This window comes from Delphinapterus leucas, chromosome 4 (genome assembly GCF_059928025.1).
Source record: "Delphinapterus leucas isolate spDelLeu-1000000601 "Yukka" chromosome 4, BTC_Dleu_Yukka2, whole genome shotgun sequence".
Taxonomy (NCBI): Eukaryota; Metazoa; Chordata; class Mammalia; order Artiodactyla; family Monodontidae; genus Delphinapterus; species Delphinapterus leucas.
This window is the reverse complement of record NC_143132.1, coordinates 8,294,625-8,320,303: the sequence shown is the minus strand read 5'-3', so window position 1 is coordinate 8,320,303 and position 25,679 is coordinate 8,294,625. Positions and strand designations below refer to the sequence as shown.

The 25,679-nt window shown below is 38.0% G+C and overlaps 1 protein-coding gene across 9 annotated transcripts in view; it reads left to right on the top strand.

Moving 5' to 3' along the window:
* TTC3 (tetratricopeptide repeat domain 3) overlaps nt 1–25,679 on the top strand; it is a 140,687-nt gene that overhangs the window by 59,796 nt on the left and 55,212 nt on the right. For 8 of the 9 annotated variants that reach the window (XM_022553010.2, XM_089910264.1, XM_022553004.2 and 5 more), the window contains 13 exons: nt 4,171–4,305; nt 4,954–5,034; nt 7,679–7,791; nt 10,229–10,349; nt 12,388–12,510; nt 13,268–13,369; nt 15,255–15,347; nt 16,011–16,075; nt 17,063–17,199; nt 18,755–19,081; nt 21,216–21,467; nt 24,194–24,240; nt 25,222–25,278. In XM_022553010.2, coding sequence (XP_022408718.1) covers nt 4,171–4,305; nt 4,954–5,034; nt 7,679–7,791; nt 10,229–10,349; nt 12,388–12,510; nt 13,268–13,369; nt 15,255–15,347; nt 16,011–16,075; nt 17,063–17,199; nt 18,755–19,081; nt 21,216–21,467; nt 24,194–24,240; nt 25,222–25,278 — 1,653 coding nt within the window. The remainder of the gene's footprint in view (nt 1–4,170; nt 4,306–4,953; nt 5,035–7,678; nt 7,792–10,228; nt 10,350–12,387; nt 12,511–13,267; nt 13,370–15,254; nt 15,348–16,010; nt 16,076–17,062; nt 17,200–18,754; nt 19,082–21,215; nt 21,468–24,193; nt 24,241–25,221; nt 25,279–25,679) is intronic. The other variant, XM_089910266.1, reaches the window with a different exon arrangement.

Sequence of the window (25,679 nt, the reverse complement as noted above, 5' to 3'; positions counted from 1 at the left end):
CCTATACACTAATGATGAACAATCTGAAAGAGAAATTAAGGAAAGACTCCCATTTACCAGTGCAACAAAAAGAATAAAATACCTAGGAATAAACCTACCTGGGGAGACGGAAGACCTGTATGCACAAAACTATAAGACGCTGATGAAATAAATATGATACAAACAGGTGGAGAGATATACCATGTTCTTGGACTGGAAGAATCAGTATTGTGAAAATGACTACACTACCCAAAGCAATCTGCAGATTCAATGCAATCCCTATCAAATTACCAATGGCATTTTTTACAGAACTAGAACAAAAAGTCTTAAAATTTGTATGGAGACACAAAAGGCCCCGAATAGCCAAAGCAGTCTTGAGCGAAAAAATCGGAGCTCGAGGAACCAGTCTCCCTGACTTTAGACCAAACTACAAAGCTACAGTAATCAAGACAATATCATACTGGCACAAAAACAGAAATGTAGATCAATGGAACAAGATAGAAAGCCCAGAGATAAACCCATGCACCTGTGGTTAACTAATGTATGACAAAGGAGGCAAGGATATACAGTGCAGAAAAGACAGTCTCTTCAATAAGTGGTGCTGGGAGAACTGGCCAGCTACCTGTAAAAGAATGAAATTAGAACACTCCCTTACACCATACACAAAAATAAACTCAAAATGGATTAGAGACCTACATGTGAGACCGGATACTATAAAACTCTTAGAGGAAAACATAGGAAGAACACTCTATGACATAAATCACAGCAAGATCTTTTTTGATCCACCTCCTAGAGTATTGGAAAGAAAAACAAAAATAAACAAATGGGACTTAATGAAACTTAAAAGTTTTTGCACAGCAAAGCAAAGTACAAACAAGACGAAAAGACAACCCTCAGAATGGGAGAAAACATTTACAAACGAATCAGCAGACAAAGGAGTAATTTCGAAAATATATAAATGGCTCATGCAGCTCCATTTTAAAAAGACAAACAACCCAATCCAAAAATGAGCAGAAGACCTGAATCGACATTTCCCCAGAGAAGACGTATATCGATGGCCAAGAAGCACATGAAAAGCTGCTCAACATCACTAATTTTTAGAGAAATGCAAGTCAAAACTACAATGAGGTATCACCTCACACCACTTAGAATGGGCATCATCAGAAAATCTACAAACAGCAAATGCTGGAGAGGGTGTGGAGAAAAGGGTACCCTGTTGCACCGTTGGTGGGAATGTAAATTGGTACAGCCACTATGGAGAACAGTATGGAGGTTCCTTAAAAAACTAAAAGTAGAACTACCATATGACCCAGCAATCCTACTACTGGGCATATATATACCCTGAGAAAACCATAATTCAAAAAGACACATGCACCCCAATGTTCATTGCAGCACTATTTGCAATAGCCAGGTCATGGAAGCAACCTAAATGCCCGTCGTCAGTTAGGTGGATAAAGAAGATGTCGTACATATATACAATGCAATATTACTCAGCCATGAAAAGGAAGGAAATTGGGTCATTTGTAGAGACGTGGATGGATCTAGAGATTGTCATACAGAGTGAAGTAAGTCAGAAAGAGAAAAACAAATATCGTATATTAATGCATATTTGTGGAACCTAGAAAAATGATACAGATGAACCAGTTTGCAGGGCAGAAATTGAGACACAGATGTAGAGAACCAACGTATGGACACCAAGTGGGGAAAGTGTCTGGGAGGGGGGTGGTGTGATGAATTGGGAGATTGGGATTGACATATATACGCTAACATGTATAAAATGGATAACTAATTAGAACCTGCTATATAAAAAAATATAAAATTCCAAAAAAAAAGAGAAAATAATGAAAATGGAACAGCTTGTAAAGAAGAATCCACAAAGCTAAAAGTTGATTCTTTAACAATATAAATAAAATTTACATATCAGTATGGAAACTGATTAAGAAAGGAAGAAAAGAAGACACAATAAAACAATTTCAAGAATGAAAAAGGAGACTTCCCTGGTGGGCCAGTCGCTAAGGCTCTGGGCTCCCAATGCAGGGAGGCCCGGGTTCAGTCCCTGGTCAGGGAACTAGATCCCACATGCCGCAACTAAGACCCAGCGCCGCCAAATAAATAAATAAATAAATATTTTTAAAAAAAGAATGAAAAAGGATACATTACTACAGACCCTTCAGCATTACAAATACTATATCAAAATACTGTTATGACCAACATTATACCAGGAAATTTGAAAATGTATGTAGATGAAATGAACAAATTCCTAGAACAATCCAGCTTATAAAAACTAACTCAAGAAGAAATAGAAACCTGTACAGAATCCAGAATTTATAGAACCATGGCTAATCACTCTTCCAGTCATCGAATACCTGTAGACTATGTATTATCAGTGAAAGATTGTTTCTTTTGGTTAAATGTGATTCATGTGAGTCTGCGTTGACACTTCAATGCTTTATGTAAATACAGTTCTGTTTCTTCTAAAATAAAATGTTGGATTTAAATTTTACCCCCCTCCCCAAATGTATATTAACATGAAACACAACACTCATTTTAATATCTGGGTCATTTTAAACTTCTGTTAACTATGTTAGGTATATATGACAGGTAGCTTATTAAGGACTATTGGAATGAAGCATGTTAAGCATTTTTAGTCAGTTTCCTAATAGGTTTCAACAGCTTTCTAATTAGTTGCATAAAAGCATTTTTAGTATTTCTAACAGTTGGTGATTTTAAAATTGTCATTTTATATTGATTTTACTGATTCTAAAAACTGTGATGGACTTAAATTGTAACGACAGCCTGTAAAGACAAAAGAGTATTTAAATAAAAATGATGGTTATTTTTGAGCCTTGATTTGTTCATTTAACACACTTTTCTTTAGGCCCCTGCATACGCTGAAGACTGGCATTGCCATTCAGCCCGCTCTCATGCAGCTTTCAGTACAGACCATTTATTTGTTCTGTTTTGAGAGAAATAATTTCCAATGGAAACATGAGGCAAATGGATTTGTTTTCTAGAATTAAAGAGATTAGAATGGAATCAGTACATCCAAGGCTGAATAATAAATAATAAACTAGTGTGTGTGGGGATAGCACATCGTCTTCTATAACTGTTAAAATTCTTATCTTAACATTAATATGGCGATCGTTGAACTTTTTAAATACTGTATAGCAAATACCAAGTTTACTTGAGAGCTGCTCTTTTCCATGTGTTTTCTGGGGGAAAATTCTCCTAAACTTTGATTCATTGGACGAAAAGCACTAGGCAGCTTTTGTTTATGTGTGACCAGACTGCTTTTCCCTCTGTGTTTTGTGCAGTGGGGTCTCCTTTTGGATCCTTATCATTAGGAACAGTGAGGAATGTCATGCAAATATTTGCATTTTCTGCTCCCTTGAACGGTGTACACATGTATGGCAAGGTGTGGGGAGATCTAGCTTAGCCTCCAGGCTTGCCTCGCCAGTCTTTATGGAACTTTTGTGGCCTATAGCTATTGCCATGTAACTAAAATCTGAATGCAAATTATAATGTATGTGCTCATGTATATTCCAATTATAAAGTTTTTTTCTCGCTTTATTTCAGGGTACATTATAGCAGTTGTTTTCCTTATTCTCTTCTCTTTGCATCTAACCTAGTAATATCTCTCCTGATAATATTATCTAGTTATATTCAAGTACATGTTAGGCAGGAGTAGAGCTACAGATTGAAATAACCATTTCTTGCTGAGAATTTAGGTTTGTTCCAGGGCATGAGGGCAGTTGTTAAAATCTGGTAGTGACCAGGAAATTGATTGCTTGTTCTTATTTGTCTAATTGTTCAAGTCTCAGCCAAACAATTTACTTATTTAAATGATGGCTGATGTTCTCCATTTGAGCTGTTAAAACGTCCAAATACTGTCTGGTTAGCCTGGAAAAGTGAGTACAGCTTAGCACCATGTAGTGTAAAGTGAACCCCCCTTCTTTGTCATGGGCAGCACTAGAAGTGTTGGGATTAAGATGGGGAAGCAGTACCTTTTAATTTCCACTTTAATGGTGCTGTGCTGAGAAAGGAGTATAATGCATACAGGGTAGCTTTGGGTATTTACATATTTTATGATCAGTTATAAAGTATAACTGCCCAATGATGAATGTTGGCATCTTAAGTTTTAGACTAAGCATGTGTAGCTCTGGTTTACTGAAAAAGAATTTCTTTTTTCAGGATTTTGCTAATATAATGAAAATGCTGAGAAGCTTAATCCAGGATGGTTACACGGCTTTGTTGGAGCAGCGCTGCCGCAGTGCTGCCCAGGCCTTCACAGAGTTGCTCAATGGTTTAGATCCTCAAAAAATAAAGGTGAGATTGCCTCCTGGTAACTTGTTTAACAATGCTAATGCGTTTCAGATGAATGTAGAAGGGAACCAACACTTTGACTTCATTGTACTAATGTATCGTCTTGCTGAGATCAGCTGAATTTACTCCAGGTTGTGAGAAGCAGATAATACTCTGATTCAGCCTTTATGGTTGCAGTCGGTATAGAAGCCAGGTTTAGACTCTCTCCTTGCACTATAGCTGGTGTTCATTAGAACTCTTGGCTTTTTATCTTATTAGAGCACTAAGTCAAGAATTTGGACTCACTTTAGTCACATCTTTTCATCCACAAAGAAAGTATTAGCTGGGTAAATATGCAAGGTTGTTAAGAGAGCAAATACCTTAGTCTGTTACTCATTCCATTAATATGCAAAAGAATATGACATCAGTTATTCTATCTGTTATGAACCATGCCTTCAAGGAACTCTGAGACAGTGATTCTGTGTTTTAGATACTTGATAGCAAGATAACTGCATATCTTTGCAAAATGTATTTTCTAATTCTGTTTGGTCTCTGTCCCACAGTGATTAGTAAGATATTTTTATACTCTTACTGTTGCGGCTAACAAGTTAGTATGATGCAAATTGGGCAGAATTATGTTCAGATGTTTAACTGGAGCATTTTTATTGACAGCAACTGAACCTGGCCATGATTAACTACGTCTTAGTAGTTTATGGACTTGCCATTTCACTCCTTGGAATAGGACAACCTGAGGTAAGATTTGTAACAGAGATAATAAACAATTAAAATATGTCATTAATTTTAGAAGGTATGTTAAAATAGTTTTTCCACTTTGGCTTATTTCCTTCTGGGTACTTTTTTTTTGCTTTTCCAGTTTTATTGAGATACTATGGACAGTATAAGTTTAAGGTGTACAGCATAATGATTTGACTTATGTATATCATTAAATGATTATCACAGTAGTTTAATGAGCACTGCCTTTGTACTTTCTTGATAATTTTTTCTGAAGTAACTAAATTTAATTTGTTATTTTTTTTGAAAAGAAAATTTAGTTTGTGTTTCCGTTAGAAAAAAGTTATGCCAGACCACCAGTGGGAATCTACCTTTTATTTGTATAAAAAGTAAAGGACCTGGTATATCATGATAAATTTCGGAAACATGTTGAGGTAAAAAGGCAAGTTGGAGAATATAGTAACATCGTGATACCACTTATGTGCAAATTGGAAAACTTACAGGACAATAGTATATATTGTTTATGGCTATCTGTGAATCTTGCAAAAGTAAAAAAAAAACATGGACTAGCCCTACATCAAATTTAATATAATGGTTGCATTTAGTGATAGAAGAAAGGAATGGGACTTGGAAGGTTAAAAAAGGAGAGTTCAACTTTGTGTCATGCCTTTTTATTTTTTAAATCATAAAAAGAATGCTAATGTCAATAGCTCTTAGTTCTGGATAGTAAGTACCTGGGTGTTTTATCTTCTAGAGTTCAGGCTTCCCATAACCACATGCGATCAGTGTATGGGTGTCAGCACACATGGTTTCATTATTCATGGTCCTTCAGTGCTGTCCTGGAAAGCTTACTTACCCGCACTGCTCAGCATTATACTTTGCTTTCCATGGCTTCGAGTTTTTGATAAAGGTTGAAATGGCTCTAGAATTACCTCAGGAATAATACATCCTTTCTACCAACTTGGGCCCCAAGCTTCCTAGGCTAGATGAGGCTTAACCCTAATTGCTCCCTAATAAGGATCAGGTTGTTTTATGTTCCGCTCACTGAGTGGTCCACAGAGCCTGAGGTTCATTTTCCTTGTGACATGCTGTTGGTCTTTTTTAAAAATTTATTTGTTTTTATTTTTGGCTGTATTGGGTCTTCGTTGCCGTGCGTGGGCTTTCTCTAGTTCTGGCGAGCAGGGGCTACTCTTCGTTGCGGTGCACGGGATTCTCATTGTCGTGGCTTCTCTTGTTGTGGAGCACGGGCTCTAGGTGCACGGGCTTCAGTAGTTGTGGCACGTGGGCTCAGTAGTTGTGGCTCGCTGTCTCTAGAGCACAGGCTCAGTAGTTGTGGTGTACGGGCTTAGTTGCTCTGTGGCATGTGGGATCTTCCCGGACCAGGGATTGAACCCGTGTCCCCTGCATTGGCAGGTGGATTCTTAACCACTGACCACCAGGGAAGCCCCTTTCTTGTTCTTTTTTTTTTAAATTTTTTTTTTTGCGGTACGCGGGCCTCTCACTGTTGTGGCCTCCCCTGTTGCGGAGCACAGGCTCCGGACGTGCAGGCTCAGCGGCCATGGCTCATGGGCCCAGCCGCTCCGCGGCATGTGGGATCTTCCCGGACCGGGGCACGAACCCGTGTCCCCTGCATTGACAGGCGGACTCTCAACCACTGCGCCACCGGGGAAGCCCCCCTTTCTTGTTCTTGATGTGACAGATGAATGTCTTTCATTAGGGAATCTCTAACTCTATTTTCTAGTAGATTGTTGGAGACAGGACTGTATGATCTCCATTCTTCTTGGCAGAGTAACAATAAGCTTCTTACCATGTTTTGCCTTACCGGAACTGACGAAATAGTTTATTACATTTTGAATTTACTTTGATTTACTTTTGATTAAAAAATAAATAGATAGGTACGATAGAACTTGGACATTTAAGAGAATTTCATCATTCAGAGTGTCCCCAGAAGGAAGTTATATTCACTCCAGAACAGCCCTTGCTGAAACATTTTTGGCATGCCTCCTTCGGAGCTGGCCTCAAAGCTTCTTATTAACTCCATTTTGTAGTGACATTTCCTTTTTCACCCACAGTGGAGTGGCCAGTATTGCTTTGAGCTAAGTGTCTTTTGGATTTTTTCCAAAACAATATTCATTCAAAGCCCAGAGGCTTCCACTGTTGAGAATATTCAAAAGAATCTAAGCTCTGTAAAGTTTACTGAAGAGCTGTTTTTAAGGCAGAGCATTTGTCTTATGTCGCAAAACATTGTGGCAACATCATTGGAATTCCTGTGATCCCAAGGGGGCAGCACTTACTAGGATATATGTTATGGCGTGTTTGCATCCAAATCAGTGTCTTTTACCCTGAATTCACACCTTTTAGGGTTAGCCAGCACACGCTGTGACCTCTGTGTGTTAGTAGATGCTCATCTGATTGGTTGTCTGATTTCAGCACCAACTTTTCATTCTGGAGCTGGATCATTTTGGTTGTGTCTCTTGAGTATCCATATGGTCAAAATTTATGTAATTGTTAAGAAAATGAAGTACAGAATGTATAATTTTGCCATAGAACTTTTAGGATATACGGTTGTTTTTAATGTTACACAAAAGGAATCAACTTTCAGGTAAAATCGGTTCCAGGATTTCTCTTTTTGTGTAAGTGATCACTGTCCTCATTGCTATTGAAGGAATTATCTGAAGCTGAAAACCAGTTTAAGAGGATGATTGAACACTACCCCAATGAGGGACTTGATTGCTTGGCTTACTGTGGAATTGGAAAAGTGTATTTGAAAAAAAACAGGTTAGTAGAAGCCACACTACTTTATGCTCTAGGCTGGTTACTCATTTCAGATCTAATGTGATGATGATCCTTTTTCTGGAGTTATTTTGGTATCTTCTCTGTGGCACACTATGACAATTGTGTTTACTTTAAGGACTGGCATTTGGATATTAATTATTAAAGTAAGGTCAATCACTTCAGTTCCCAGTGCTTTCTAATTTTGACTGTAATAGGAAAATCAATAATAGAGTAACTTGGACTTACCTGGTGGCACAGTGGTTAAGAATCGGCCTGCCAATGCAGGAGATCCCTGGTCCAGGAAGATTCCACATGCCACGGAGCAACTAAGCCCGTGTGCAACAACTACTGAAGCCTGTGCACCTAGAGCCCATGCTCTGCAACAAGAGAAGCCACCGCAATGAGAAGCCCATGCGCGGCAACGAAGAGTAGCCCCCGCTCGCCGCAACTAGAGAAAGCCCATGTGCAGCAACGTTGACCCAAGCAGCCAAAAATAAATAAATAAAAAATAAATTAAAAAAGTAAAGAGTAATTTGACACAAAGGATTTTATGTTTTATCTTTTAGTATATGTCATTTATAAGTGGCGACTGAATTGGTATAAATTAATGCTTTACAAGTGTGATTATATAATATTTTGGTTAAATACCCATTTCCCCCAAAAAACTTGTATGAGGATTTTTTTTTTAATTGTTATTTATTAGCTGTGTTGGGTCTTCATTGCTGCGTGTGGGCTTTCTCTAGTTGTGGGGAGCAGGTGCTACTCTTCATTGTGCTGTGCGGCCTTTTCAGAGCGCAGGCTCAGTAGTTGTGGTGCGTGGGCTTAGTTGCTCCGCGGCATGTGGGATCCTCCGGGACCAGGGCTCAAACCTGTGTCCCCTGCATTGGCAGGCGGGTTCTTAACTACTGCGCCACCAGGGAAGTCGCTAATACAAAATATATATATGTTCAAGGACATTATGAGTTAGAAACAAAAATCTCTCCTCTGAACCTATAGTTGAAGTACAGCCAATATAGTGGTAGGTATGTTAGATTACTTTTATAAAGAAATAATTGTTGACTGATTGAATATCATTCATAACTTTTAATTATCCTTAAATTTTCATCTAACTGTTTAGAGGAAGTTTTATCAGACCACTGGTATTCTTGGGAGCCCAATCTTAAGGGGTGCCTAGAACCTTCTTTAAAGATTTTTAAAGGTTAAAGAAAGTTCTTTTACTTCCTGAAGCTACTGTCTGACCAGTTCAACTCTTTTAAGAATCAGGGGTAGTGAGGATTTAGCAGTCACCTCTATGGTAATAAATGAAATTAATTCCAACTTAGCATAAGTTGTTTGGGACATACCTGTTTAATGCAGTGGCCGCATGTGGATATTCACAAGATCTGGGAACGTAACATAAATGTGTAGCATCGTGGAGGTTGTAGTAAATGAAGACGTGTTTGCCATTTTGAAAGGCATTTAAATTTTTTTAAAATTTATTTTATTCAAGTATAGTTGATTTACAATGTTGTGGAAACCCATTTAACTTTTAATTTCACGATAATATGGTTTGTGGTTCAGTGTCCAGTAAGCTGGTTTTTTGCTGTTGCAATGTGCAGTGTCTGGTTGAAAGTCCTGCTGTTTATAACTGTCTTATGGTGGATGCTGGTCTAGCTTTTCTGCAGGTGAAGTTTTCTGTACCCAAAGGCAAAAATGACTTCTTCAATTGGGAAATCATTTCAAGATTGGAGAAAGCGGAGAACCCTCTATTTTCTAGTCTGAAGAGAAGAATAAAGACTGGGATAACCTTATGATCCAGTATTCTAGTATTCTTTTGTTGAACGGACTGTGGGACTCTATTGAGATTAATATTTAAACCATAAATTGGAACTGAAAGATTTCATATTTATAGTTAAAATAGTTTATATACACATTTGTTCTGTTAAAATAATTCACTGCTTTATAGTTGAAGATGTCCAGAATATACGATTTCTTTAAAAATTTTTCAGCAAATCGGTTTTACTATAGATGTTCTAAATGAGTCAAGTGAAAAAAATTTCCCTATTTATGATTAATTAGTTGAAGTGGAGCTTTGCTGTTGCTCTACAAGAATCTACTTTAATTAGATTAGTAAATGAAAATGGAACAACCATAGTTTATTCAGTTTTCTGTTTTACTTGTTGAAAACTTTAAAAAAAATTACAACTTTAAAAGGACTAGTGTACACCTACCATAATAAAGCCAGTGTCCAGGTAGATTAGTGTTTAATTTATATTATCTTTGTAGCAAACAGTGATAATGTCTTGGTTTTTTAAAGAACATATGGGTTACATTGAATATTTCTGTGTAGTGATTTGTCAAATGTACTCTTACCTAGTAAGCTTGAAATCTCTGTGCCTTGTTGTGGGGAATGAAAATTCATGTCACATCTTTAATACCTTCTTCATAATTATGACTTTAGATTTCTAGAAGCTCTTAATCATTTCGAGAAAGCAAGAACCTTGATCTGTCGTCTTCCTGGAGTGTTAACTTGGCCCACAAGTAATGTGGTTATTGAAGAGACTCAGCCAGGGAAAATAAAGGTAACCGTTTGTTTCTCTAGAGAGCATCTTACTAACCATAAAAGCTCATCTGTGCTTCTGCGCTCTGACTCAGGTAGCAGAAGACAGGTAGGAGTACTCTGTCCTCCGCTCCTCCATGTGCGTTTCCCCTTGAAAGACTGGTGAGAATCACCAACGTTTATTGAATGTTTCCTGTGTGCCAGCCATACACCTTCCATTTATCATTACCTTTAACCCTTACAGCAACCCTATGTGATGAGCACTATGATTATTCCCATTTTACAGATGAGGAAGATTACATTTAGAGAGGTTAAGTGTTGAGCTCAAGGTTAAGCAGCTAGGAAATGGTGGAGCTGGGACTTGAATGCAGGCATCCTGACCAGCCTGTGCACTGTTAAGCAGCATGGCGTACTGGTTGCACTTAGAGAAAGGTGTAGCATTGTTTTTTCATCATGGTCATTAATGGTACTTGAGGACTCTGAAAATATAAATTTAGTCTCATATCCAGAAGTGTAGGATTCTTTGCCAGTTCTGGAAAGACTGAAGTGTGTGAATTGACTAGGATAGGCCTTTTACTTGTGATGAACCCTGGTATTTACTCAGAACTTGCTTTTGGCTGAAGCTTTTAAAAGCACAGGAATCAACTCTTACAACTCAGTAATAAAAAGACACTCTAATTAGAAGTAGCCAAAAGATCTGGATAGGTGTTTCTGCTAGCAAGTTGTATAAAGAGACAATAAGCATGTAAAATGTGTTCAACAGTTAGCCATCAGAGAAATGCAAATTAAAATGAGATACTACTTCATACTCACTAGGGTGGCTGTAATCAAGAAGGCAGACAATAACAAGTGTTAGCAAGGATCTGGAGAAATCAGAACGTCCATACATTGCTGTAAAGTGTAAAATGATGAAGCTGCTTTGGAAAACAGTCCGGCAGTTCCTCATAGGTTAAAGATAGAGTTACCATATGACCTAGCAGTTTCACTCCTAGGCATGTACAGAGACAGGAAAACATGTTCTCGCAAAAACTTGTACATGAGTGTTCATAGCAGCATTATTCACAATAGTCAAAAAGTGGAAACAGCTCAAAGTGTCCGTCAACTGATGAATGGTTAAATAAAATGTGGTATATCCATATAATTGAACATCAGTGACAGAAACCAGACACAAAAGGCCACATACTGTATGATTCTGTTTATCTGAAATCTCCAGAATAGGAAAATCTATATGTGAAGACAGATAGTAGTTTAGTGGGCTAGGGGATTGAGGATGGTTGGGGAGGGATTGCTAATGGGTATGGGGTTTCTTGTTGCGTGGTGAAATGTTCTAATTTTAGGTTATCGTGATGGTTATACAACTCTGAATATACTAAAAAAACCACTGAACTATACACTTTAAATGTGTAAATTGTGTGGTATATGAATTATATCTCAACAAAGCTGGTATAAAAAATAAAACTAAACGTAGGGATTGTTGGATTTTCCTCTCTTTATACTGGATTGGAGTGGAGGCACAGGAACTACTGATAACGGACAGCCAGCGCTGGAAGCGTGGCATGAGTCTTGGGGGCTTCAGTGGCAGTGGTGTAATTCTCCAGGTGATGAACAGGCACAGGTGGCAGGGGTTCAGGGAGGTAGATGGATGGTAGTGGTGGGGTCCTAGGTGAAATGACATTGGGAAGGAGGAGAACAGTAGAGCCCTAAGGGTTATTCCACCTCACTTGACTCCCTGTGAATGCTTGAAGGAGATTTCTAAAAGGTATGTCGTGTAAAATGAGGTCTGATGATTATAACACAGGATAAGATTTTGATTCAGAGTCTGAAATTTTGAAAATTGGTTGCTTAGCCCTTTTTTCCCCATCTTTGTCTCTTGGCATGTCTCTGTATCAGCCTCTCTCTAGAAGGAAAAACTTTAAAAGTTGTACGTAGTTCTTGGCTAAAAGGCATTTGGTCCTTTCTGTGCTGAAAATATTTTGATGGCAAGAGGTTATTGAAATCACAAACATTTTATGGTTGAATTAGTGTTGTAGTAGTATCATTTTTGTTTATTTTTGTTTTAGATGCTGTTAGAGAAATTTATTGAAGAATGCAGGTTCCCTCCAGTGCCGGATGCCATTTGTTGCTATCAGAAGTGCCGTGGATATTCCAAAATCCAGATATACATAACTGATCCAGACTTTAAGGTACTAATGAGTGTGTACTAGGTCATTAACTTGCTGAATTGTGCCTTAAAATGGATTCAGAACAAATTCTGTAATTGGAGACACTTGAGTGCTGTGACTTGTCAGCAGTTTTATGTCCTCTTGTCCTCCCCATCCCCTGGACTTAAGTCTACATCATCTCACATGGGGGCCCAGAGCCACTGAAATAAACACCGAGGGCAGGGATGGTGACCTGAGAAGGCAGGTTAGCTGGTTCCATTTCCCCTTTCTAGCCTATTTTTAGGAGCCCAGGGAACAAAGGGAGGTTAGTACCCCTGATTTGTTGCAATTCCAATTTCTTGTAAAATTTGAGTCCAAGAATCTGAAGGCCATTCTGATCACTGAATTAACTCTTAGAGACCTAAGCCTGAGACCAAGTCTGGCAATGAATTGAGTGAGTAAGACCCTGGGCTTTAGCTTATTCAAGAAGATAGAAGCTGCTCGCTGTCGCTGGTTAGTAGATCAGATGAAATAAAGTTTATAAAATATTTGGTATTGTAAAGGATAACGCAGCTGTAAATTGTGGAAATGAATATGTCAGTTAAGCTCAGTGTTTACAGCACTAGGCAGCCTGGGGTATGGAAGTCTTATACTCCCCCAGGAGGAAATGTGACATCTAGTTATGTCTGCCAGGTAAGTGCAGACAGCTCTCTATCTTAATATGTGTTGTGAGTGAGAGAGAGAGAGAGTGTGTGTAGACATCTTTCAAAAGTGAGTTAAAAATTGTTTTAAACCCTAGGGTTTTATACGAATCAGCTGTTGCCAGTACTGTAAAATAGAATTCCACATGAACTGTTGGAAGAAGTTAAAAACAACAACATTTAATGATAAAATTGACAAGGTAAGGCTAACAAGATTGTCTGGATTTTTCAGTATGCTTATTATTGTATGTTGATTTTTTTTCCCCTAAGAATCTTTAGGAAAAGTCTTAAGAGGATATGAATTCCTCCCTGTGCATGAGACATAATTAGAAAGTATTAAATTAAAAATTTAATGATAAAGTTAGCAAATCAGTTTTTGTTTTTTAACGTATTTATTTTTTATTTATTTTATTTTTGGCTGCATCGGGTCTTCGTTGCTGCATGCGGGCTCTTCTCTAGTTGCGGCGAGTGGAGGCTACTCTTCGTTGCGGTGCGCGGGCTTCTCACTGCAGTGGCTTCTCTCGTTGCGGAGCACAGGCTCTAGGCGTGTGGGCTTCAGTAGTTGTGGCTCTTGGGCCCTAGAGCACAGGCTCAGTAGTTGTGGCACACGGGCTTAGTTGCTCTGCAGCATATGGGATTTTCCCAGATCAGGGCTCAAACCCATGTCCCCTGCATTGGCAGGCGGATTCTTAACCACTGCGCCACCAGGGAAGCCCAGTTTTTGTTTTTATTTTATACAAGTGTAAAGGGCAGTAACCATAGAGGCTTTTAATAAATTGTTGAACCCCTTTTACATTGGAAATATTATCAAAAATAAAAGTTTAAGGCTTCCCTGGTGGCGCAGTGGTTGAGAGTCTGCCTGCCGATGCAGGGGACACGGGTTCGTGCCCTGGTCTGGAAGATCCCACATGCCGCAGAGCGGCTGGGCCTGTGAGGCATGGCCGCTGAGCCTACGCGTCCGGAGCCTGTGCTCCGCAACGGGAGAGGCCGCAACAGTGAGAGGCCCGCGTACCGCAAAAAATTTAAAAAAAAAAAAAAAAAAGTTTAAATGTCTGATTTTAATGTTATGATGTAGAATTGGGGCTTCAAATTTTATATTTTCTAAAAAAATTTGATGAGATAATTTGTACTAAGAAATCAACTTAAATTTTGTACTGCCACATTTAATTGGGGTTTTCTCTTAATTAAGATAATGATGTTAATTACCATTAGCCAGATATACTTTGAGAGCAGTCCCAGTTCAATAATCTTGTTTGCATTGATAGAATTTGTTTCTGATCCATATAAGCTATGGACTTAAAAAAAGAAAACCTTTTTCTACGCTGCTAAGCCTCAGGTAAACCCCTGTCCTTACTGAGGAAAAAAACTAAGGTGGTTGTGCTAGGTGAATGTTAGCAATGGAATTATTGAAGTTTAGTAGAAGTAAATTCTCACATTTTACACATTTCCATGTAGTTAACTAGAGGTGTAATGATGTGACCAAAGAACTGCTGCCATTGAGTCACTTCTGCTGTGTCTTTGTCCTATACCTTAATTGAGCTTCTCTGGCTGTGCCCTCGCCCTTAGTGGCCTTACCATTCCCATGGGTTGAAGTACCCTCTGTAAATTCGCTTTCACTAGGATGTATTGAAGTAACTCAAATATCTTATGACTTACAGTAAGAAAGGCTCGTTCCTTGCTTGCGTCCCTTGTCCTGAAGTTTTGCATTCGTTGTCCAGGGTTGGGCTGTGGCAGCTCCAGTCTGTGTGGCTGTGTTCTTTGTTTCTGAATTGAGGCTGAGGAGTGACTGGAACACGTTCTTATGGCCGAGGGAAAAGAGCAATGGCCAGTCCATTCAGTGTTTCTTAAAGCTCTTGCATGGATGTAGCGTACATCATGTCAGCTCACCTTACGCAAACAAAGCAAGTCCCGTGGTCACCCCTACAGCTGGGGGCTCTGGAAGTCAGATGGCAACGAGCAGGCACTTTACGGCGTGGCCCTGAAGGAGGTTTTAGATCACATTTTGACTGTTCCTGATGGTTAAAATGGAATACATGTATAGATTTACGCTGAGATGGAGCACTTTTTGTTTTTCTAATCAAATAGGATTTTCTGCAAGGAATTTGTCTTACTCCTGACTGTGAAGGAATCATTTCAAAGATTATCATCTTCAGCAGTGGTGGTCAAGTTAAATGTGAAGTAAGTATTTAATAAAGGGGAAGTCTCCTTAAATTAATAAACAAAATGCTGATACCTTTTAAAATATGATTTAAATTTGTGGAAGTTGTACTATTTGGATCTTGTGTTTTCCAGGAAAGAAGCAGTTACTTAATATAAGAAATTATAGGAAGTAATAGGATGTGAGAATGCTTCTGTGCATTGAAGGATTCTCATGTTCTTTTATCTCCTAAAAGGAGGAGGAGGTCTCTTACATTTTAGTTTTACTGTTTTTACTCTTTTTAATAACCTTATTTTGTTAATTCCCAGTAAACGTTTGGGTGTTGGCGAGGTGGGGGATCTTAGGGAGGGAGGAGAGTGTCTTGAGGGATTACCTTTAGCCTCACTGTATGGGAGTTGGCAGGAGTGGGTTGTTGTAATGACATCTGTAGTTTATTTGATCTTCTGCTTACTCTTAATTTTTTTTTTAAGCTTCCTAAATTGTGTCTACTCTCTTGTTCCTCTTTTCAGTAAATTGTTTTGCTAAAGTTTTCTGGGCTTTTGTTTGGGTCAGAACATCATCACTGTTCCCTATCAAATTGAACATTGACTGTGTGTGCTTCTGAAATGCTTGTTACTTGTGGTTTTGTGCTTTATGTCATGGGAGCATGAGACAAATTTTGGATGTGTCTGTTTTATTTAAAGTTTGAACACAAAGTCATTAAAGAAAAGGTTCCTCCAAGACCTATTCTGAAACAGAAATGTTCTAGGTAAGATTTTTAATAATCAGTAGCTTAATAATGTCTATTAGAATATAATTCTGTTAAATGCAGATTTCTAAATTATGCTGTTTTTAAAATTGGTTCTGCACACATATCCAGATAAGTGGTTCTTAAGTGAATTTTATGGGTATTTATAACTTTCAAGGGAACTAGCCTAGAATGGTTAAATGCTAAAAACTTGAATAAAAAGCATTATTTAATGGTTGAATTTATAAGTAAAATTATGAAATTGAGCTATGAAATGACATGTTCAATAGATTTGGCATTTGGATAAAAATTATATACTTAGTTCTCAGTTGTTGAAACTTTAATTCCAAAAGCATCTTTCCTTTTACTCTCTTCAGCAAACATTTTGAACCAGTGACTATTTCTCACCCTGAAATATTCAGTGAACTGTCAAAATTATTCATTTCTATATCTTCTTGTTCAGATCAAATAATTCCAATCCTGTTTTCTTTTCTTTTTGGTCCTGCTTCTTGCTTCCATTTTAAGAAGTGATTTTTTTCATCATTGGTGACCAGGAAAGAGCAGAAGAAAAGATGAACAGAATTATTTGTTGAGGAGAACTTGTTGCAACCATATTGACCAAATTCTGGTGTTGTGGGCCATTATTGGGTTGTGAAAATAATATTTTACTGTGGAAATGAGTATTTACATGTATTACCTTGCAGAGTCATTTTTACTATTCTTGTTTACCCTAAGCAGTAGCTCAAATACATGGAAATAACATCTGCATGATCTGTACATGCCATCCTTAATTAGAAGTCACTCAGTCATTGAGGTTCTTGTTTTCATGAAACAAGTACACTTGTTTTGACTGAACTGACCACGTCTCAAAAGTTTTTGATATTGAACAGAAGATATAGGCCAAGTTTTAACTAAAAAAGGAAACTTGTAACTTACACTAGGCAAAGGAAAATAGTTAATTGAGTTTATAACAAAGATGAGTTATGACTAATTGTAAATACTTATCAGCCTAGAGAAGTTAAGGCTGAAAGAAGACAAAAAATTGAAGCGGAAGATCCAAAAAAAGGAAGCAAAAAAATTAGCACAAGAAAGATTGGAAGAGGACTTAAGGGAAAGTAATCCACCTAAAATTGAAGAGCAGAAAGGTATGCTGGGAGTCCAAGTCATGATAATAATAATATAGTCTTGCTTAAAAGTATAAACATAAATATTCATCTTGTTGGGCCTTATGTTAATTGTTATTGAATTTAAATTTAGATTTCCGTTGGCATTTTGATTTTATCACCATCTTCTGATTTACACTGAGGTGGGGAGGGGGTTGGTATAAGGAACATTGAATTTAGAAGCAATATACAGGGATTGAAAACGCTACCCTGCCACTAACTCAGGGCAAACTGACACTCTGTCCATTTCCTTATCTCCAAAGTGCACGTGAGAATAATATCTGAAATTCCTATTGTATGTTTGACAGTGCTTTGTAAAAACCCTGCTACACAGATTTAAGTTCTGAAACGTTGAACTGTAAATTAGCCACTGATTATCTGAAATATGCTGAGTTCAAATAAAGAAGCAGTTCATACTAGGTGCCAGAGAGATTACCTAGTCCAGCCTTCTGTTTTACACCTGTCTTGTCAGCATTCCCTGAGCAACATGGGAGCGGTCTCAGTAATTTACTGTTTCTGTGGACATATTTACTATCAGGTTTTGGGCGGGGGGGGGGGGGGGCGGGTAGAGTTTTTTTTTTTTAATTGTGGTATAGTTTCAGGTGTACAACATAATGATTTGAGATTTGTATATATTGCAAAATGATTACCACAGTAAGTCCAGTTAACATCCATCACCATACATACAGAATTTTTTTTTTCACGAGAACTTTCAAGATCTACATGCAAATACGCAAAACAGTATTATTAACTATAGTCACCATACTGTACGTTATAGCCCCAGGTATGCTTTCAGTTTTGAGTTGAAGTACATTGTTCTCATTTTCTACTGTGTGATGGCTGTTCCCAAAATGAAATATTTCCTCGTCTTTATTTTTCATCTAGTATTCCATTAATGTTTCACAAATCAATCACAGTTGTCTTTCCTACCGAAAAAATTTTTAGTGAACATTATTTACTTATTTTATATATATATATTTTTGTATTTAATTTATTGTCTTAGCTTCAAGAGGCTAAATGTCCATTTTTAGGGGGAAATGCCTGGGTGGGAAGATGAACTTCTGAGATATTTCCCAGCTTGGAATCAGTGACTCCACAGGTCTATGATTTAGGATTCAACAATAAGATGAATAACATACAGTAACTACCAAATGTTAATTGTAGTTATACCTGAAGAAATGATCCCTTCAACTCCAGGAAAAAACCCTTTGCATTCATGCATGAAACATATTTACTGAATATAAAGTTTGGGTAGTTGATGAGGCTCAGTTAGGATTTTTAGATGAGTGGTACAAGTGAAGGAAATAAGGTACTTGATATGTTCAATTTAATGTGAATTTTCATACCTTTTAAAGGTGTTAAATATTTATATTCCTAATTTAAAATTTCTTAGGCTATTTAAAACAACATAAAGAATACATCTGAGTCATGTTTTATATAAATTGCTGTGTAATATTATGTTAATTTTTTCTGAGTTTATATTTTTGCAAATTGGTGCTCTTTCTCCTTTTTACTGACCACTGTTATTTATCCGTAGAAACTGTAGACAGTGTTCAGAGTTGCCAGTTCCTTGATGACAGAATTCTGCAGTGCATAAAGCAGTATGCTGACAAGATTAAGTCCGGGATACTGAATACTTCCAAGCTTCTCAAAGAGTTGCTTTCTTGGAAGGTTTTAACCACAGAAGACTACACAACCTGTTTTTCTAGCAGAAATTTTCTGAATGAAGCAGTGGACTATGTCATTTGTCATTTGGTTCAAGAAAAAAATAGAGTAAAGACAAGGGTGTTTCTGCATGTTTTGAGTGAACTTAAAGAAGTGGAACCAAAATTAGCCACCTGGATCCAAAAACTTAATAGCTTTGGTACGTCACTTAATTCTAGAGATGCAGTTTCATAGGAAGGATAAACGTAGGCCTCTGAATCCTTTTTCATTTTCCTATCATCATTTATGATTTTTTTAAAATGTAGAACCACAAGTTTGGTTAAAAATGCTATTTCCCCCAACTCACAGTTTTTAGGTTACTTTATAGATGGGTTACAATATGCTTTTGTATAAGGTAGAAACAGGAAAGTTCAGTCAGTAAGAAAATCCAGTCCTGTGTTATGCAAAACTATTTGTCCTTGTGTAAAGTACGTGAATACTGGGTACAACCATGGGTAGATAGCACCCCCTGGAGTCAGCTGCTGGGAAGTGCCCTCTGGGATCGTGCAGTTTAGTAGTCACATTCCTTAGTGAAGAATTTCCAGGAAAGAGTGGATGGAACTAATTGCTTAGGATCACCTGAGGCAAATCTGTATCTAAGGATTAAGAGAGAAATACCCTGGGGTTGACTTTCAGTGTTGTGAATCACAGGGTCATAAAATTCTGGTACTCTGCCCTGATTTTCCTAATGCGGTTGAGGAAGAACCCCCCAAGCAGGCTCTTTGACCAAAGCCACCTAAGGACTGCAGAAGGCAGCTGCAGAGAGAGTTGTTGACTAAACTAGATGGTGATCTCTTCTGGTACCAGGGCCTTGTTTGTCCTGGTGACCAGGTTGGCTGCTGCCTAGTGCTGTGGATGATTCACTTGGCACCTGCTGGGTAAAAAGGCTAGTGGGAGCCGCAGCAGGGCAGGCCCTTTCAGCAGCGGTCTATAGAGAGAGCCTGCCTGACCTGCCTTAGAGACATGGAGCTGATAGAATTCCAGGGTTTCAGAGAATATACTGATATGTTTCTGTCAGTAGAGACGAAGTAAGATGGCAGCCAACTTGGTGTAGTTTGATAACTAAATGGTGCTGTGTTGAGCATACATCTCCATGGGTTTCTGGCCCCAGACAATTTCACCTAAGTGATGATTGCTATTAGTGTCTACTGACAATCAGACAAGTAAATTATAAAGTTATGTCTTACTTTAACCTGCTATATTTAACAAAGAGCTTAGTTTACATGCAGTGGGAGCGGGGGTTAACGTTTCAGTACTAGGTGTGATCTGCTCCCTTCCCCTTAATGAGCACATGCTTTGATGTGAGCCATAGATGGAGATGTGAATGTGATATTTCTTCATTGCTGATTCCCTTGAACCTTGTATGAGTATTTTATGTGATCCCTGATTCTGGTGTTTAAATACACTAATTTTTCATGTAACATGACTTCTGCAAAGCTAACTATTTCATCTGGAAGAAACAGCTGTCCAGGGTAATTTTAACTTGGCAATCTCTGCTTCATTTGCGGACTGAGAACCTGTGGTCCGTCCTGTGTTAGAGGCATGTCGGGGGAAAGAACAGAGCCAATCCTTGCTTTTTGGCAGCTGTGTTAGTAGGTAGCAGGTGTTCACCTTTCAGTAGCGGCGTGTGAGGTTGCAGCCACCCCTTTTTCTGAGTTGGAGAAGGGAGGGATAAAAGCGGGAATAGTGACCACCTCGCATCTTGTGAGGAGGGTAAGGAGCCGTGATATTTTGGGGGATAAGGTGTTGTTCTTGGGTGTTGGGTGAGGAGTTCGCCCATTTTCTGTTTTATAGGCACTTGGCAAGTTCTGTATATTATTGGTATTTTGTTCTTATGGAGCATATGCAGAAAAGCATTGTAAAACCTTGTCAGCTTAATAATTGGAATGCAAATTCCAATTTGGAATTAAACTAATTGGAATGCAAATCATTGCGAAGTAGTGAAAAAGGTATTGTAATATTTTTAAAGGAATTTAATGCCTTTAAAAATGCCTTTTAAAGGCATTTAATTCATTTTATCTCCTAGGTCTGATAAAAATAACTATATTAATAGAAACCTTTGGCCTACCTTGTTCAACTAATAGATAAGAATTATTATAGTTAACATATTAATGTGAAATGGTGTTTCTAAAATGCATAATAGCTTGAACAAGTTCGTTCTCAATTATTTGAATGTTTTCACTGAAAATGTAAGCAAACTGTAGTAGAACTGCTTTCAGAGATGTGAAACTGAATGTGATTTTACAGCAAATAATTTTCCCCTTCTTCTGACTTGGGTTTTGTTTTTATTATAGGCTTAGATGCCACAGGACCTTTTTTTTCTCGTTATGGGGCTGCTCTTAAGGAGCTTGATTTTAGCATCATGACTTTTCTCTGGAATGAGAAATATGGTCATAAACTAGGCTCTATAGAAGGAAAGCAGCTTGATTATTTCTGTGAGCCAGCGTCATTGAAGGAAGCGCGATGTTTAATATGGCTGCTGGAAGAACACAGAGACAAGTTCCCAGCACTGCAGAATGCTTTGGATGAATTCTTTGATATAATGGGTATGTGGACTGAGTTTCAGTTTATATCTAATCTTAGAAAAAATCTCCAAAGGATCTAGCTTACTTAAATACTTAAAGAAAATAATGAAAATTATTGTGGTACAACTGGCTTATTTGGGGAAATTAGCGTTAAGAATAGTGACTTTTTTTTTAAATGTCATAAAGCCTTCTTACTCTGTGGAGTTAAGTGTTGTAGAGATATTCAGATGGATACATTACACGGACTGTACACCATACTATTCTCATCGTAGGTATTTTCACAGTGTCATGGCAGAGATTGTATATCAAAGGGATGGAATTTCTTAGGAAATGGCTTGATTTGTAGCATTCAAGAAAACATTGGCCTGCAGAAGTAGGCGATGCTTGCAGAATCTAGAACAGATAGAATATGTATCGTAGTGGGAAGAGCCTAGAGCTGGGAGTCAAGAAAAGTAGGCTGTGGCCCAGCTACTTCCCTAACTCAATTAATTAGAAACTTTCTTTTACTCCTGCTTCAAGGCCCTGTGCTAGGTGTTAACAAGGAATTCAGAAATGCTGACGCTAGTCTCTGCCCTCAAGGACCTTATGTTTCAGAAAAGGCAGTAAAATGAATATACAGATAACTGTAATATGGGAGAAGAGAGGACCAGAAAAAGTGCTGAGGGGTTCTCCTTGGGGAGGAGGAAAGCCTTGGTGCAGGGGTAGAGTCCAAGTCCAGCTTTGAACATGGAGGTGGAATTTGACAGGTTGACATCCAGAATTAGAGACAGGGTGGAGGGGACTTGAGGGGGCTGCTTGGATAATGGCATGGAGTCCAGTTTGGCAGAATAGGTTAACTAGTAGTTAATTCTTTAACTTCTTTTGAATGTTAGTTTCTTCATCATTAAAATGAGGAATTGGAGCCAGTGATCTGTGTGATTCTGTTTTGTTCAAAATTTTAATATTCTTAGATTCTAGATTAATTTAAACTTCTTGTCTTTGGTCCTGCATGTATCTCTTAGGATAACGCCTCGCCCCTGCCCCCACCTTTTCCCTTAGCATCAGAAGTCTGCTTATATATTGTCAGGAGTTAGACTTTCAAATTTTGTGCCATTTGTTTTAAAGGGTACATGAAAAGGTCTGGCCTTGTACAAAAATGTTATGCATTATGAAGTTCAAATGCAGTATAAGGAACCGAAAAGCTTACTTTTGTTGTGGTTCTCAAATATAGGTGACTTTATTTTCCTAGGACACTGCTTCATGACTGGAGGTGACATGCTTCTTGATAGCCTGAATTTATTGCCATCAGTTTGCTGCTGCTGGTAATAAAACGCTGTTCTGGGACTGAGCTTACAAAACTCAATGCATGTTTGGATCACACAAGATAACTAAAAAGGACCCAACCCTCTCATTATGTGTTTTCCCTGATTCTTGTGTTCTATACCTAAAATGTACAGTCCATCCAGTGGTGACTATTTCTCTGCTTTTAGTCATAGGGTTGGAAGCCACCAGCCAAATGACCAGCCAGCAGATTTTCAAGTTCACTACTTGTGCCTCTCACCCTCATCCCAGACATTTTCAATTTTGTCTCCTTTCATTTAAAGGAATGACTGTATTTCTTAAAACTTCAAAATCCACTGATCTTGTAAATAAGAGTACTCAATAATATCACCAATGCCGTGATAATTGGGAGACCCAAACTCTCCTGGATCCTGCATGCGTATTTCCCTGTTGGAATTTCTGTGTAGATGGCCAAGAGACCCATTAAGAGCAATATGGCTTAAGCCACTTGTATCTCTAGAGACCTGTTTTTCCTGGTTATCTCAGATAATAACGTTTTAATATTGTTTTTAAGCAGGAAAACTCTGAAACTGGTCTCCACCCTTCCTCTTGCCTGTTACCCCATGTCTAGTTTGTTGCCAATTCAAATAAGCTTTATTTTTGATCTGCCCTTCCGTGTCTACCTCTGCTTCCCTAGGCCAGGATCTTAATAATCTTTCCATGATTGCAGTAGCCTCCAAACTGGTTTCCATGCTTCTGACCCTCCTACTCCAAATCTTTCTCTTATGTTGCTGTTAGTGACTCTTCTGGAACATCTGTCTGATCCTATAAGTATTTTGTTTGGGAAGCACTCGCTTCATTTTGCCTACAGATTGAATTCACATTGTCTGTCTGGGTTCATTAGCACTCTCCCCATCTGCCCTCTGAATATACACCCCACTTCCTACTGTGTCCAAACCTGCATTGTGCTTTCCTTGCTCACATCCCACCCCTCTGCTTGTTCATTTCAAGTCTAACTTGTTCAAGTCCCCTCCTCCCCACATCCCTCCCTGACCCCTGACTCAGGCCACTCCCCTTGAAGACTTTATTATTCTGTCAGCTTGTTTCCACTGTGTTTGCTGTGGCATTTAGCACACTGAGCTATGGGTGTTTGCCTCTTTGTGTAGCTTGCAGAACATGAGGTTATCGATGGCAGGGACTTCTCTATACATTTCTGTATTCCCTGCACCTAGCATAGAGTTCAGTGCCTAGAAAGCAGTCAAATTATGCTGAATTGGATTGAAATTTTGTGGGTTTTGTAGTTGGTTTTCCGATGAGTTAGCCATTTTGCTCTTGGTTTCTAAGCTAAACTTATGTCAAAGCCAAATAAGGAGTAGAACATAGTGGATGTTAGTAGTATCTGGGGTGGTTTTCTTTAAGGCTTTAGTGTATCCTATGGCAATATAAACATTTTGTTTCCTCACAAAACCATCTGTATCTTCCTACAGACAGCCGCTGCACTGTGTTAAGGAAACAGGACAGTGGTGATGTGCCAGTAAGTTATTTGATCACTTTCAATGTTATGTTCTAATTCATGTCAGCCAAAGGAAGAGAGGAGGACCCAGGCCAGTGTTTGTTTACATCACAAGAGGCGCTCCAGAACCAAATCTTGAGGACTTCTGGATAACGTGTACGATTTCCTTAGAAAGTTAATCCCAGTCTTCCTCTTGGAATTGGAACAACAGTCAGCACACTCTGAAGTTTAAATTAGACAATGTCCATAAGTTTTCACAACTAATAAATGTTAATCACAGATATAGGAAAGGAGTTCTTGAGTCATCTGCTGGCATAAAAATGAAACGTTATCTGTAATGATTAAAATTGCAATGTTTTGTTCTGTAAGGAAAACAAATGGACTTTGTTTTGAGTGGCTTACAATTGAGCTTAAGTTAAAATAATTCCAGAGTTGTCTTCCTTAGTAGTTTGTGGCAGTTTTCAGTCAGAAAGATACTTGTTTACTGATTTTTAGGATCAAGTCATCTATACTTGAAACTTTGTCTTAGCCCACTCTGTTAGACACTGTCTGGCTAACTGTAGAAACACAGCTGACATAGCCCATGGGAAGTAAATGCTTCTTCTGAATTCATTGTTTGTGCCCTGGTGTCTGGCCAGCTATAGAATGTTGAGTTTGGTTTAGTAAAAGGAAAATCATTAAAATATGATCAGCATATAACTGGAATTACTTAATAAGTCTGATTAATTCCTTGAAATGACATAAACCTTGTTTAAAATGGGTACAACATGTTAGGTTGGAACACTTTAATTTTAGTTATAGCATTAGGCATCATTTAACTTTTTCTTATTTTCTATTATAAATCAAAACACTAGGGCTTAACACACTATAGTGTGAATTTTTGTTAAACATTTCATGTACTTCAGCTTAGGACTAGTCTATGAAAACCAGTATGGTAGCTTTATAATATATGGCAGCTTCATAATGCTGTTATATGAATGTTCAATAATTTTTATGTTTTAGTTTAATTCTACCAAGATAAAAAACAAAGGCAAGAAAAAGAAGCCAAAAGATTCAAAGGTATGGAGTATTTTCTGTATTGATTCTTGTCCAAAATAATTAATTGAATATATAAATAAATATAAATAAGAATTAACCAATTCTTGGGATATTTTGAAGTATTTTGTAGAGAAAGAATTTCTAGGCTTTCGTCTAAAGATGTTTTGGCAGTCTACATTTTGAGGAAGTTTAAGGTTCGTGTCATATATAAGTAATTCTTGAAAGAGACTCTTTATCTTTATTGTCCTTTTTATTTTCTAGATATTTCCTAGTGAAGTCATTGTCATAATGTAGGACTTTGTATGGCTGGTCATAGAGCAATGTGGCCAAGGCTGCTTTGGGATCAGGCAGACCTGGGTTCTTATCTTGGTTCTACCAATTGTTATTATTTTTATTATCTGTGTGACCTTGGGCAAGTTATT